General features: G+C 42.8%; 1 protein-coding gene across 1 annotated transcript in view; it reads right to left on the bottom strand.

Annotated features, from left to right (window-relative positions):
* hapln1b (hyaluronan and proteoglycan link protein 1b) overlaps positions 1-16,703 on the bottom strand; it is a 29,416-nt gene continuing 12,713 nt past the window's right edge. The window contains exons 2-6 of the mRNA XM_041850601.2: positions 12,241-12,372; positions 8,743-8,906; positions 5,209-5,407; positions 2,707-3,009; positions 1-2,623 (exon numbers count right to left, since the gene is read on the bottom strand). Of these exons, the coding sequence (XP_041706535.1) occupies positions 2,334-2,623; positions 2,707-3,009; positions 5,209-5,407; positions 8,743-8,906; positions 12,241-12,343 (1,059 nt within the window). The 5' untranslated portion in view covers positions 12,344-12,372 and the 3' untranslated portion in view covers positions 1-2,333. The remainder of the gene's footprint in view (positions 2,624-2,706; positions 3,010-5,208; positions 5,408-8,742; positions 8,907-12,240; positions 12,373-16,703) is intronic.

Here is a 16,703-nt window from a genome sequence, read left to right as displayed (position 1 = left end):
TTATTTTAATTGTTTTATTTTCCTCTTGACTTTGGGTCCAAAAAGTTCCTAACATAGTTACAAACAATACTGCAACTGAGTAATGTTGTACATACACAAAACAGTGTAGGGATAGAAATGACTGCCTGGTTGTAGTTTTTTTCTTAAACTTTTGAATTAATTGATACATTACGTAGTTAATTCTTAAAATAAATCATGGACAGTTCTTGAACCAGCCAAAAGGGTTTTGTTAGTAAAGGTTCACAATGGGCATGTTACTACAGTTGAAGAAAAGCATTGGTGATGCTTTCTGACAGATTTGTAAAGTTCTCTGACAGAAGCGCTCGTGTGTTCATCATCATCGTTGTGGCTCATGATTCCTGTTTCAACATTGTTAATCACTGTGCTTTGCTGACTGGGGAAACAAGTAAGATACATATTTTTCTTACTAACATAATTTCTGAGGCTAATTTCAATATAAATATGTGTCTGTCCAGCAGGTCTTTGTGATAACGGTCAATGTTTTTTGCTCCTTCCACTGGCGTTCCTGTACTCACCTCTGAGTACGGTTGTGATAGGACACGGTAGAGCCAAGTCTAGCTAACTCAACAATAAGCTAACTATGTAAGGTTGAGCCAAGTATAGCTAACCTAACACTCCAGGAATGACCTAACATTCTCTTGGAGCCAGCTAGCGTTGAGTGCTGTAAGCTCTTGTGCTAGTGTATGTCAGCCCTTCACAGTGTGTTGTTCTTACATGGGAGTCTCTTATAACCTACTGTACCTGCAGGAACCAATGGTGTTTTTAAATGGGATGATTATCTGGCCAATTCGCTGGGCTAGTCTAGAGTCGGCTGCACTGCTAGTGGTGTGCGAGGGTATTGCAGGCTCTGTGTTCATGCAGATAAATATATATGCCTGAGCTGTTGGCCTGAGCTTAGCTTAGCCATGCAGACTAACGTGGCATCGTTAGATAGCTAACAGCCTGTCACTGCTCAAACAACCAGTTTCACAGATATCACTGGGTCTACTCGTTCACTCTAAGAAACTATTTGTGTCAAAAATAGCACACCAAAAAATATTTAGAAGAAATTGGGATTTACACTGCAAGTGTTGCTTTTGGCTTTCTGCTGTGTATAAAAGCTCAGAGGCATGCCTTGTGTTTCTACACTAAAGGCTAAGCTGTACATAGAGGCACAGCAACTAGTGTCTAACGTACATATTATACTGCAGGTCTGCATGTCACAATACTACTCAGTAAGACAACTATTGCCAGGCATTTTGTGTTGCTGCTGAGGACTAAATGCTGTTAACCTTGTCCCTTCTAGGCCACTGTAAGTCTTCTGACATAAACACAGTGTTTAGTGCAACATTTTGTATTTTGGTTTCCTTATTTGTATGTTTCTGGGGTTAGTTTCAACACTTTAGCCCTGTGACTGAACACAGAACTCTGGGATAGCGTAGCGCAGAAAATTAAACAATATTTCTATATCAAAAGACATCCATAAACAGAAATACAATTCTAGATACTCACATTCTACATATTCATAGTAAAAAAAGAAAACTAAACAATGCTAATGGTTGGCTTCTCCTTTTTTATCCGTTTCTATGTTGAGACTGATGTTTGGTCCACACACAATATTAAATAAACTACTCAAAAATATGATGAAGTACATGACACTGTCGTAGCACCCTGCAAAGATGGACAGCAGACAGGATTTTAATTGTGCTATAGTTGCATTCTATAATATCATAATAATAGCTTGATCTATGCCATCTTTGCTTTTTGTGTTTGTGTAAATATTGTTGCTCTTTTGTTGTCCTAGGTTTAATTGAACAGAAAAGGTAAGTGCCCAAAGGTATCAGTCCAGTTATCAGAAGCTTTACTGTGTTGTTCTCAGTCCAAGCACGTCCTTCAAGCTATGGCATGCCTCGTCCACTTACAATGTCACTTTTGGACAATGTGACATCATCTTTATCTCCACCCCCACTCCCTCCCATTCCCTCCCTCCCACCACCCCCTTTCCCAAATCCATCCTCCCTTTCTGTTCCTGTGTAGAAATAACAGATTAAATAACATGAACCTTAAATATGCGTAAACTATCCCCAGTACAATATCAGGTCCCAGATTACAAAAAAAACATGAATTGTTAAAATGACTCACACCTCTCGTTTTACTGTATCTGAAAAGAAAAAATCACAGTTTGAACGTTTTTTTAATTATTTTTTTTATATCAGTAATTTCCCCTATATGACCTCCCTCTCTCGTAACTCCTCTTCCCATCCTCCTCTCCCTCCTACTCTGTAAATGTATTAGCTTCTCTAGTATGTGTGTGTGTGAGCGTATTGGGGTTCTCAGTTGTGGCCCTTGAAGCAGTAGACTCCGTACAGCTTGTGTTTCTTGTCAGGGTAGCCGTTGAACCTCACGGCAGCTTCCGTTGGGCTGCATCGCCTACGGGGGCGGGTGATGGGGTAACGGACGCTCCCGTCAGCCAACCAGCCGGCGTCACAGCGGTCGTAGCCCAATAGCTTCCAGGCGGCATACATCTGGCCCACCTTGGCGATCTGAGCTCCGTCCTTCTGACACGCACGCACAGCCTCGTCATATGTCAGCTTGGAGGGGTGGATCAGGTAGTAGAACCGCCCTAAGAGAGGGAGGGAGCGGGTTAGATACACATGTACACACACACGCAAACACACACACACACACCCCCACACATACTCTCACCTTTGTAGTTGGAGGTGAAACAGAACACGTCGTATCTGTTCTTCTCCTTGTCTCTGAGGCCGTAGTTGCGTACCCCGGGGACAGTGTTCTTGCCCCCACAGGGTTCCCTGGGGGTGGTGATGGGATACTGGACAGATCCATCACTCAGCCACCCCGCGTTGCACCAGTCCAAACCCCCACGCCATGCCTCATACAGCTGGTCAAATGACGCCACGATGGAGTCCTGCTCGCGACACGCCCGCTCAGCATCAAAGAAGTTCAGGTTGTAACGACCCAGCCGAGGGAAGTATGGGTAGACGATACCTGGGAGAGTGGGGGAGAGAGAGAGAGGAGAGAGTCAACACCTTAACAGCAATTCATAAAACATCCATTTGCTTTGGGTTTTATATACTCACTTAATCTTAAACAGGTGGAAAACAAAACATAAGTTGTAAAAAATATATATACAGTGGGGAGAACAAGTATTTGATACACTGCCAATTTTGCAGGTTTTCCTACTTACAAAGCATGTAGTGGTCTGTAAAATGTATCATAGGTACACTTCAACTGTGAGAGACAGAATCTAAAACAAAAATCCAGAAAATCACATCGTATGATTTTTAAGTAATTAATTTGTATTTTATTGCATGACATAAGTATTTGATCACCTACCAACCAGTAAGAATTTCGGTTCTCACAGACCTGTTAGTTTTTCTTTAAGAAGCCCTCCTGTTTGAACTCGTTACCTGTATAAAAGACACCTGTCCACACACTCAATCAAACAGACTCCAACCTCTCCACAATGGTCAAGACCAGAGAGCTGTGTAAAGACATCAGGGATAAAATTGTAGACCTGCACAAGGCTAGGATGGGCTACAGGACAATAGGCAAGCAGCTTGGTGAGAAGGCAACAACTGTTGGCGCAATTATTAGAAAATGGAAGAAGTTCAAGATGACGGTCAATCAACCTCGGTCTGGGGCTCCATGCAAGATCTCACCTCGTGGGGCATCAATGATCATGAGGAAGGTGAGGGATCAGCCCAGAACTACACGGCAGGACCTGGTCAATGACCTGAAGAGAGCTGGGACCACAGTCTCAAAGAAAACCATTAGTAACACACTACGCCGTCATGGATTAAAATCCTGCAGCGCACGCAAGGTCCCCCTGCTCAAGCCAGTGCATGTCCAGGCCCGTCTGAAGTTTGCCAATGACCATCTGGATGATCCAGAGGAGGAATGGGAGAAGGTCATGTGGTCTGATGAGACAGAAATATAGCTTTTTGGTCTAAACTCCTCTCGCCGTGTTTGGAGGAAGAAGAAGGATGAGTACAACCCCAAGAACACCATCCCAACCGTGAAGCATGGCGGTGGAAACATCATTCTTTGGGGATGCTTTTCTGCAAAGGGGACAGGACGACTGCACCGTATTGAGGGGAGGATGGATGGGGCCATGTATCGCAAGATCTTGGCCAACAACCTCCTTCCCTCAGTAAGAGCATTAAAGATGGGTCGTGGCTGGGTCTTCCAGCATGACAATGACCCGAAACACACAGCCAGGGCAACTAAGGAGTGGCTCCGTAAGAAGCATCTCAAGGTCCTGGAGTGGCCTAGCCAGTCTCCAGACCTGAACCCAATAGAAAATCTTTGGAGGGAGCTGAAAGTCCGTATTGCCCAGCGACAGCCCCGAAACCTGAAGGATCTGGAGAAGGTCTGTATGGAGGAGTGGGCCAAAATCCCTGCTGCAGTGTGTGCAAACCTGGTCAAGACCTACAGGAAACGTACATGATCTCTGTAATTGCAACAAAGGTTTCTGTACCAAATATTAAGTTCTGCTTTTCTGATGTATCAAATACTTATGTCATGCAATAAAATGCAAATTAATTACTTAAAAATCATACAATGTGATTTTCTGGATTTTTGTTTTAGATTCCGTCTCTCACAGTTGAAGTGTACCTATGATAAAAATTACAGACCTCTACATGCTTTGTAAGTAGGAAAACCTGCAAAATCAGCAGTGTATCAAATACTTGTTCTCCCCACTGTATATAATAATAGCTAAACCCCATTAGCTTATAGCATTTGATCAAATCCTACAATTTTTATTCCATTGTTATGTGCTGTAGCTCTGATGATGGCAGTAATAGTTGATCATTCTCATATTTAATGGAGCAGGTCTAGCTGGGTGATGCATGGAGTTATACCCTGTTCCTTGGAGGAGTGCCAGGAATGGAAACCTAAATGATGAACTCCATTACTCCGGCCTGACTGTGTGTGTGTGTGCCCCTGAAAGTCCTCCTGGGTAGTCTCAGCTAGCGGTGCTATATATAGCCAGAACCATGGGCCATTTAGACAAGGACAGGCTGCTACGGAGTTTACACAGTAAATAGACTTTACCAAAGGACGGTTCTCTCAAAAACTTTGTCAAACAGAGTCCATATTGAATACTAGCTGTTGTGTAGTCAGACTGCAGTGAGGAAACACTGTGAAATTGTGTGTTTGTGTGTGTTGAAATGTGTGTGTTACCTTGCAGGTCCAGAGACACCACGGCCGTTCCATCTTCCAACCCGTCGATGACCTCACACTTATATCTCCCATAATCCTCCAGTGTGAGTTCTGTGATGACCAACGACGCATCCGCGGGGGCCGAGTCCAGTAGGTAGACACGTCCATGGAAATGTCCATAGCTCCGCTTGTGGAAACCCATGGCAACGAAGACATCCACCTGGAACAAGAAGAAGAAGGATTTGTAAGTGACGGCATCAGTTAGATCCTGGGTCATTCCACGAAATGAGTGCCTTTTGCATCTCTTTGATATTTTAAGTAGAAATTGTGCACCAATATTGAATTGTAAAAGCCTGTTACATTAAATTAAGTCCCTCTTAATATAGACCACATGGGGAATTCAATAAATCAGATTTTCAATATGAATAATTCAGCATTTTGACATCCCTCCTTGCACCCTGTGTGACTTCTAGAAAGATTTTAACCCACTTAACTTTAACATTTCTCCAAGTTTTCACCATAATTGTAAAGCCCTAGTTATTTTGTCGCTTTGACAAGTCCATTTTGAAGATTATTATTTAATGTGATTATTCTACATTTACGTCTGTCCCTCATTTTAAGGTCAACCCTGTTACGTGAACTGAACTGTCATTTTAATATGGTAAAAATATTCCTTTTTAAATATTTTTGTTCAAAATTAATATTGAACATCTAATAGTCAAATCATAGTGTAAAAGCAGGTGAGCTGGTTCTACTCTTTTTGGCCATTTTCTGGTGTTGTGTTGTGGAAAATTGAGTGGACCAAGCATAACACTTCAACCCTGTTACCCATAGATAGACAGGCTAGAAATGTTTAAATATATATATATATATATATATATATATTTTTTTTTTGTGAAGCTTCCATTCAATTGCCCCTTCCTTTTGCACACAACAAGCTTCCATTCCCCCTGTCACATGGGGATTTACGGCTGATTTAAAATGAAATCGTCAACCCTGTTACAGTCAACCTGTTACGGTCAACCCTGTTACTTTATTTGGCACTTAATAGGTACTTACTATAGTAATGTTTTTTATTTAACCTCTTGAGATGGAAAAATGAAGTGTTTTATGAAGTTGAACATTTGTGCTCTTTATGATAGAATGTAAACATTTGGTGAAATCTTTTTTTGGGGCCAAGTTACACTTGCCAAAATGCACCGAATTGGTGGAATGACACTCCTATTGATACTTTGGCCCCACAAAGTTTTAGTAAAAAAACAACGTTTCTATGATTTATAGTAAAAAAGATAGAGGAAGATAAGTGTCTCCAATGACATCATCAACCAATTAGTAGACATTTAGTATTCAATTAGTAGGCAATGCCTACTCATAATTGGTTAAAATCACACGATACACACCGATGATGTCATTGGAAACTTATCTTCATCTGTCTTTTTTACTACAAAACATAGAAAAGCTCAATTTTCACATACAGTGGGGAGAACAAGTATTTGATACACTGCCGATTTTGCAGGTTTCCCTACTTACAAAGCATGTAGAGGTCTGTAATTTTTATCATAGGTACACTTCAACTGTGAGAGACGGAATCTAAAACAAAAATCCAGAAAATCACATTGTATGATTTTTAAGTAATTAATTTGCATTTTATTGCATGACATAAGTATTTGATACATCAGAAAAGCAGAACTTAATATTTGGTACAGAAACCTTTGTTTGCAATTACAGAGATCATACGTTTCCTGTAGGTCTTGACCAGGTTTGCACACACTGCAGCAGGGATTTTGGCCCACTCCTCCATACAGACCTTCTCCAGATCCTTCAGGTTTCGGGGCTGTCGCTGGGAAATACAGACTTTCAGCTCCCTCCAAAGATGTTCTATTGGGTTCAGGTCTGGAGACTGGCTAGGCCACTCCAGGACATTGAGATGCTTTTTACGGAGCCACTCCTTAGTTGCCCTGGCTGTGTGTTTCGGGTCGTTGTCATGCTGGAAGACCCAGCCACGACCCATCTTCAATGCTCTTACTGAGGGAAGGAGGTTGTTGGCCAAGATCTCGCGATACATGGCCCCATCCATCCTCCCCTCAATACGGTGCAGTCGTCCTGTTCCTTTGCAGAAAAGCATCCCCAAAGAATGATGTTTCCACCTCCATGCTTCATGGTTGGGATGGTGTTCTTGGGGTTGTACTCATCCTTCTTCTTCCTCCAAACACGGCGAGTGGAGTTTAGACCAAAAAGCTCTATTTATGTCTCATCAGAACACATGACCTTCTCCCATTCCTCCTCTGGATCATCCAGATGGTCATTGGCAAACTTCAGATGGGCCTGGACATGCGCTGGCTTGAGCAGGGGGACCTTGCGTGCGCTGCAGGATTTTAATCCATGACGGCGTAGTGTGTTAGTAATGGTTTTCTTTGAGACTGTGGTCCCAGCTCTCTTCAGGTCATTGACCAGGTCCTGCCGTGTAGTTCTGGGCTGATCCCTCACCTTCCTCATGATCATTGATGTCACACGAGGTGAGATCATGCATGGAGCCCCAGACCGAGGGTGATTGACCGTCATCTTGAATTTCTTCCATTTTCTAATAATTGCACCAACAGTTGTTGCCTTCTCACCAAGCTGCTTGCCTATTGTCCTGTAGCCCATCCCAGCCTTGTGCAGGTCTACAATTTTATCCCTGATGTCCTTACACAGCTCTCTGGTCTTGGCCATTGTGGAGAGGTTGGAGTCTGTTTGATTGAGTGTGTGGACAGGTGTCTTTTATACAGGTAACGAGTTCAAACAGGTGCAGTTAATACAGGCAATGAGTGGAGAACAGGAGGGCTTCTTCAAGAAAAACTAACAGGTTTGTGAGAGCCGGAATTCTTACTGGTTGGTAGGTGATCAAATACTTATGTCATGCAATAAAATGCAAATTAATTACTTAAAAATCATACAATCTGATTTTCTGGATTTTTGTTTTAGATTCCGTCTCTCACAGTTGAAGTGTACCTATGATAAAAATACAGACCTCTACATGCTTTGTAAGTAGGAAAACCTGCAAAATCGGCAGTGTATCAAATACTTGTTCTCCCCACTGTATGTTGATGTTGGAGTGGTGCTGAAGATGTACAGTATATATATTTTTGGGGGGAATTACATTTTCTGGGCAAAGAAAACTGTAAAATCACCAGGAATTCAGCAAAAATGTGTTTAATTCAGGAAATCTGTTCACAAGTACACCCACGAATAAAAAAATAGTTTGTCTCTCAATGTAATCAAGGTATGAAATTATTGTTATTTTCAAATACAATCTCTATTTGGGCTTAGTTGTGGTCAATTTGCAGTGTACAAATGATGTTCCGGCCCCCCGACCATCAACCGACAAAAATCAGCCTGCGGCTGAATCTAGTTGCCTACCCCTGTCCTAGTCTCTTTTATAACATAGGCTATTCCACATAGTGCACTATTGTTGACCAGACCTGTACAGTATCTGACTCTGATCAAAAGTAGTGCATTATATAGAAAAGGGGTTTTGATTACAGTTTTATGACATTGATTCGAGTGGAAACCCACCTCTTTGAGGTAGTCTGATGTCAGCTTGGTCCATTTGATCCTCAGTTTGGGGTTGGCTGGCAGTGACACATCCCTGTGGAACTTACAGGGCAGGGTGGCATTACCTCCCCGCCTCGACACCACCTTGGACTGCTCCGTCACCACAGAGAGCTGAGGGCCATTCTCTGTAATAAAGGAATGGGTTAAACCATTAGTATTTATTTCTCTCTCATACAGTATCTCTCTCACTCTCTATTCCTAACTTCAACAACAACACTAACCCATTGTTTGGTTCTCTGTATCTTATCAACAAACGGGCTGGTTTATTTTCTCTGAATGGTATTTAACCTGTTTGTTATCACATTATGCCATATGAAATTGACTAGCAAGATCTAGGCATGGAAGCAGAGGCTTGCTCAATAGCTAAATAGTTCCCATCTCTTTTTATCCCAAGTGAAGCACAAAAGCTAGGTTGTTCATCCCTGTCACATACACCATGTTGGTGTAATTTTGATTTAAACAATATAGTTCTGCATTGTATTTTTGTAGCATGTTGTGTAATGCTGATGTAAGTGACCAGTGTATTAGGAGAACCCCTGTAGTCAAACATCAGGTTCCAGAAATCTGTCTATGAGATAATGATGTAGTTATAATGATGCTTATAGATATAATAATAATATGAACTACTGCCAGTCAACCACACATAATAACATTCTGCTAAGGGACTCATTAACATGTATTTACACTTCAAACACATTTACATCCACACGCAAACAAATCTGTTTCCAAAACCATGTATAAAAATCACTCCAAACCAGGGAGATCGTTCAAGATTAACTGTCCTGAAGATGTCGGGAAATACCTTCAAAACCGGCCACCAGGGGAAACAATGAGCACTAGTCCCATCAAGTAGACTTGGGTTTTCCTAGGGCGTTGTGGATGGGGGTGGTGGATAGGCGTAATCAGTGGTGTAAAGTACTTAAGTAAAAATACTTTAAAGTACTACTTAAGTAGTTTTTTGGGGTATCTGTACTTTACTTTACTATTTATATTTTTGACAACTTTTACTTTTAGTTCACTACATTCCTAAAGAAAATAATGTACTTTTTACTCCGTACATTTTCCCTGACACCCAAAAGTACTAGTAAAATGTTTTATGCTTAGCGGGACAGAAAATAGTCATCCCTACTGCCTCTGATCTGGCGGACTCACTAAACACAAATGTTTCATTTGTAAATTATATCTGAGTGTTGGAGTGTGCCCCAAGACAATTGTGCCGTCTGGTTTGCTTAATTTAAGGAATTTGAAATGATTCATACTTTTACTTTTGATACTTAAGTATTTTTTAGCAATTACATTTACTTTTGATACTTAAGTATATTTAAAACCAAATAGTTTTAGACTTTTACTCAAGTAGTATTTTACTGTTTGACTTTCACTCACTTTTACTTGAGTCATTTTCTATTAAGGTATCTTTACTTTTACACAAGTATGACAGTTAGGTACTTTTTCCACCACTGGGCGTAATCCCATGACTTCTGGCTCAGAAGGTTGATCCCAGTCGTGGACACTAGTTTTACATTTTTTGTTTGAACCCTATCCCAAACCTTAACCCTTACTTGACCCATTTGGAATGAGTGCCTAAACTTAACCCTTAACTTTGAAAGTTGACGTTTGGAGAAATAGAACGATACAGAGCAGCAGGAGCGAAAAAAACATTTTGAAATTTGACGTTTGGAGAACGTAGATGAACGTCTAAATCTGCATTGAGACTGTGATACCTTGTTGCTCCAAACACCCCCACCCCCTTAAACAGAATCTGGTTACAGGGTTTTCTCTAATACAGCTTGACTGTGCATTCCATCACTACCTCATCTTGTGTTTGATGTTGATGTAATCCTCTCTTCCTGGTGTGGAGCGAATTGATAAGTATAATATGTCAGGAGGCACTATGTAATGCACACAATGGAGCGTCCTCAGTCAATGCTGTGACCATCCTCTGTAGTATGATCCTCAGATGTCCCCCCCCCCAACCCCTTGCTCCAACCCCCAATCCTCTGACTGCACTCTGGGAATTGTCTACCCTACCATGGTTACACACAAGTTATGAATCGTGTTTATCAGTTCCACTAGGATCTTAAAGAAGAAAAAAAGAAATAATTGCTTCATATTCATCACCTCCAGCACCACCCGAACATCAACATATGTGAAAATGGCACGTTTCTATGATTTATAGTAAAAAAGATAGAGGAAGATAAGTGTTTCCAATGACATCATCAACCAATTAGTAGACATTTAGTAGGCAATTAGTAGGTAATGCCTACTCATAATTGGTTAAAATCACATGATGCACACCGATGATGTCATTGGAAACTTATCTTCCTCTATCTTTTTTACTACAAAACCTAGAAAGCGCACATTTTCACAAATGTTGATGTTGGAGTGGTGCTGAAGATTTTTAGAAATGTCGTTAAATTTTTGCCAGTTTGCTACAGAAGGAAAATAATCCTGCAGCAACAAGAAATGTGAATTATTCTGTGGATTATAATTCATGAAAATAGTAGGGAATGATAAATTTTTCGTTAGGGCAAATCAAGTCTGACATTTTCAAATGGAAATTACAAACTTTAGAAACCTTTTAAAACCTTGAATACACTACAAGTTTGCATTTCCTGCTGTGCAGGAAAACTCTCAGCAATAAAACAGTGATCAAATTAAGATCCTACATCTGTATATCCCTGTTAGGACCATAGGGACCCATGCTACACTGACTGACTGATTGATCCTATAGGAGTCCTATACTGACTATAGGAGTGAGTTAGCGCTTCCTCTCTCCAGCCAAGTCAGTGAATCTGCCTCCTGAAACTACGATCGATGCTGAAGCTAATTTCTACACAATAGTTCAACAGAACTGCTTACCACACACACAGTACAGTATACTGTTTTAGTTGGAGAGCTGGGCTACACATGCTACTGCTGGTACCACACTCTACCATAGTACTGTATGTGGTAAAACCGCCTTTATATTGTCACTGCAGAAAGAGTGCAGTAGCCAATACACATTCACTGCACCTGCTTTCTAAACATGACACCAACAGTGACATATCTGACCTGCAATCTGCCTCTACAGCCCAAATAAAAAGAGATAGCAGATAGGTTATCACACAGAGAAAACAAGACCCCACATAGCTGCCCTATCTCTCTCATTCAACAGTTGCAGTGCGTGAGGATACACACACACAGGCGTGCGCAAACAAACACACACGCTCACACACACACACACACACACACACACACACACACACACACACACACACACACACACACAGAGATAAGATGATACTATGAAACTACAGGAGACATTCCAGGAGTGTGTGTCATAAACGAAACACAGAGACAGGTACATTTACATTTCGGTAATTTAGCAGACACTCTTAACCAGGGCGACTTTCAATTAGAGGTGTTAGACTATCAATGCAGATGGATGTCATACACACACACACACACACTGGTGTCTACCTTGTACATAGATGGTTCTGTAGTGCTCCAGTTCAGGGTATGCTGTGTCAAAGTTGTCGGCCAAGCTCAGAGAGACCAGGGCACAGATCAGCACAGGAAGCATCTTCTGTCACTACACCGGGGGTCTGCTCACTGCATAAAGAGAGAGGGGGAGAGAGAGCGGGTCAGAACATCCTCACATACCAGCACAACACCTTCCTCCATAAAGTGTGTATGTGTGTGTATGTGTGCGTGTCTGTTGTGTGTGTGTGACCTGAGAATATCCCTCTGTACAGAATATATATCTGCAGTGCTGTACATTCCCTCTAGAGCAGTCTGATTGCAATAGGAATGCAGCACTCTCTGTGTCCTTGTCACAGAAAGCCCCCCCCCCCACCCCCATACACCCCCCACCACCACCACAGACAGACACACACACACACATATATGCACACACATGCAGGTAGATGTACACACACAGACACACACCAGAGATATATAGGGCAGTAGCAGAAAGATTTATAGCATGGCATGAGTAAGCAAAACTAGCTATTCTCACGATCATCACCTTCATCATCATGATAATTACAGTAGACATTATCAACATTATCATCATCAATGTCATTATCACTCATCATCTCAATCATTATCATCATCAGCATCATTCTCACTATTACACTCTTTCAATATCATCATCAGCATCTCTCTATCACAACCATGATCAATATAACCTATTCATAAAAATATCAATCTCACATAATCACTATCCTTATCACTAATCCACAGAGCAAGAATACCTATTCCTGTAGAACACTGAAGAAGCTCTAGACTCTGTAAGAAGATCGAATACACATAGAGTACTACACACACAGAGAGAGAGGATCATATCGCGTTCCAGGGAGCCAGCCGGAGGGGAAACTTTGCCAAACACACTTTTCTCACCAGCGCCATCACACACTATCCATCTTCAGCCCTGTCCACACACACACACACATCCCAAAATGAGAATAGAAGGACTCACCATCTCAAAGTAGAGAGTATACACACACTCCTTTCCCTACTCCTAAAGAGTGTGTGTGAGCACCGACATGCAAAACACAGTGTGTGTGAGCAGTGTGTGAGAGCGGTGTGTGTGTGAGCGGTGTGTGGTGAGTGGTGTGTGGGTTCTCCGCAGTCACTCTGATTGATCCTCAATTATTTTTTCTCTTCCTTCATTCACTCCCTCCATCCCCTAGTGCTGACGCACTGGCTGACACTGCCAGGTAGGGCTTCTGCAGTCAGCAGAACACTACTCTGCAGAGCACACACACACACACACACTGATACAGTATGCACTAACGCACGGACGCACGCCACCCTCTTCCCCCTCCCAGCCTGAAAATAGTAATTAAGCAGACCAAGATGTGGGGAGTGATAAGAGAGAGGAGAAATAGAGAGAGGAGAGAGAAAGAGAGAAATTAGAGAAAAGGGAGAAAGAGTGCAGCGAGAGATGAATTGAGTGATAGAGGAGAGAGAGAGAGATATAGAGGCGAGAGAGAGAGAGAGAGAGAGAGAGAGAGAGAGAGAGAGAGAGAGAGAGAGAGAGAGAGAGAGAGAGAGAGAGAGAGAGAGAGAGAGAGAGAGAGGTGATGTCCTTTCCTCAGGGAAGGAGAGAGAAACAGCAAGAGAATCTCCTCAACTAAGTTATCCTCTGCAGGAGAGAGAAATGAAGTGTAAAATAACTTAGAGAGAGAGAAAGGGGGGGGGAGAGGGAGTGGGGAGATATAGAGGGGCAAAGAGAGAGAAAGGGGGGGGAGAGAGGGAGTGGGGAGATATAGAGGGGCAAAGAGAGAGAAAGGGGGAGAGAGGGAGTGTGGCAATATAGAGGGGCAAAGAGAGAGAAAGGGGGGAGGGAGTGGGGAGATATAGAGGGGCAAAGAGAGAGAAAGGGGGGAGGGAGTGGGGAGATATAGAGGGGCAAATAGAGAGAAAAGGGGGAGGGAGTGGGGAGATATAGAGGGGCAAATAGAGAGAAAGGGGGGGAGAGGGAGTGGGGAGATATAGAGGGGGCAAAGAGAGAGAAAGGGGGGAGAGTGAGTGGGGAGATATAGAGGGGCAAAGAGAGAGAAAGGGGGGGAGAGGGAGTGGGGAGATATAGAGGGGCAAAGAGAGAGAAAGGGGGAGAGGGAGTGGGGAGATATAGAGGGGCAAAGAGAGAGAAAGGGGGGAGAGGGAGTGGGGAGATATAGAGGGGCAAAGAGAGAGAAAGGGGGGAGAGGGAGTGGGGAGATATAGAGGGGCAAAGAGAGAGAAAGGGGGGGAGGGAGTGGGGAGATATAGAGGGGGCAAAGAGAGAGAAAGGGGGGGAGGGAGTGGGGAGATATAGAGGGGCAAATAGAGAGAAAGGGGGGAGGGAGTGGGGGAGATATAGAGGGGCAAATAGAGAGAAAGGGGGGAGAGGGAGTGGGGGGAGATATAGAGGGGGGAAAAAAAGAGAGAGAAGGGGGGAGGGGAGAGGGAGTGGGGAGATATAGAGGGGCAAAGAGAGAGAAAGGGGGGGAGAGAGGGAGTGGGGAGATATAGTGGGGCAAAGAGAGAGAAAGGGGGGAGAGGGAGTGGGGAGATATAGAGGTGCAAAGAGAGAGAAAGGGAGGGGAGAGAGGGAGTGGGGAGATATAGAGGGGCAAAGAGAGAGAAAGGGGGGAGAGAGTGGGGAGATATAGAGGGGCAAAGAGAGAGAAAGGGGGGAGGGAGTGGGGAGATATAGAGGGGCAAAGAGAGAGAAAGGGGGGAGGGAGTGGGGAGATATAGAGGGGCCAAGAGAGAGAAACGACAGCTCTGCAGCAGTATAAGTGATGCAGAGGTTTAGTATCAATAAGACACGCTACATTAGCCAGCCTGTTAGCCTTTAATACAGCTACTGTAGATTAAACACACATAGTCCACAAAGAAGGGAACAGGTGTGTATGTGTTCCCAATCACAGCCAATAACCCTGAGAACTCAAACACTCACTCATATACACACACATGACGTGTGTTTGTCACAATACCTGATGCCACCGGTGCAGACATTCCATTGGCCCATCTGTGTGGAGAGTAAACAGGCAGGAGTGTTTTACGGGCCAGTTGTGTGTGTGTGCATGTGTGTGTGTGTGGTTTGGTTTTACTATCCTTGTGGGGACCAGAAGTCCTCACAAGGATAGTAAACCAAGGAAAATTTGGACAAGTGGGGACATTTCACCGGTCCCAACATGGAAAAAGGCTATTTTAGGCTTAGGTTTAGGGTTAGGGTTACAATTAGGGTTAGAGTTAAAATGAAGGTTAGGGGTTAGGTTTAGTTTTAGGGTTAAGGTTAGGGTTAAGGTTAGGGTTAGGGGTTAGTGAAATATGATTTTTAATGGGAATAAATGTTTTGGTCCCCACAAGGATAGTAAAACAAACATGTGTGTGGATGCCCATCAGCTGTGATGCTCTGATGATGGAGTTGTATTGTGAATTTTCTTATGAAGAGTCTAAGTATCTCTAATGGAACTACTGACAACTATGACCATGATGTTATGTTTACATTAAAGAATGGACTGACAGGGTACCGATACAGCTGTAGAGGAATATAAGGAGGATGTGGTGGACAGGTCGTCATTGTAAAGAAGAATGTGGTCTTAATTGACTTAAAAGGCAACACACTGTGATACAGTCCAGAGTAAACATAGAGAGAACGAGACAGAAAGAGAGAGAGATTTGACTGGACATGAGTTGGAGTGTACGTATCAACAGCTAGAGGAATGATGGCGATACAATATCAAAGAACAGCTGGTGGTGAGACAGAGAGCAAGAGAAACACACAAACACACACACAAACACACACACACTTAAGGTGCTCATTGCCAAGTTCAAATATAAAGTATACAGATGATATCACAGTGCTGGGTGGGTTCTTATTTAAACACTCAAATCAGGCTGTCACACACACACACACACACACACACACACACACACACACGGGCTGGCTAAAACATTGCAATCAGGCTATCGCAGTGAAAACCAGCTGGCGCCCTCACTTTATATTTCCATTCCTAATTTGGGAACACAGTTCTGGGAACATGTCTATTAACCTCCATGTGACAATCACACACCGAGTAATGGTTAATGCATTAGAGAATGGTGTTTGCACTGTCGTCTTTACGAGAATTAAAGCACCCTTTAGCATTTAAATGGATAGTTCACCCAATGACCAAATGACTGGTGTGTTCCCTTGCCTGAAAGTAGCTGGGCAAAGGAAGACTACAATCCACACTATGGGCACAAATCACCTCAAAGTAACTATCCCTTTAAAGCTTTGACCCCTTTACCATATTGATGAATGAACGTGTGACAAGCTCTTTCACAAGACACTAAGGATAGTGGATATGAGATGACTAAAGCCCTATGTTGGGTTCACTTTAGGACACATACACACACTTAGGTGCATCGGTGGAGGATTGCACAAACACTTTCCAGCACAAACT

Source organism: Coregonus clupeaformis, chromosome 27, assembly GCF_020615455.1.
Source record: "Coregonus clupeaformis isolate EN_2021a chromosome 27, ASM2061545v1, whole genome shotgun sequence".
Taxonomy (NCBI): domain Eukaryota; kingdom Metazoa; phylum Chordata; class Actinopteri; order Salmoniformes; family Salmonidae; genus Coregonus; species Coregonus clupeaformis.
The sequence above is the reverse complement of the archived record's forward strand: the minus strand, read 5'-3'. Positions and strand labels throughout refer to the sequence as shown.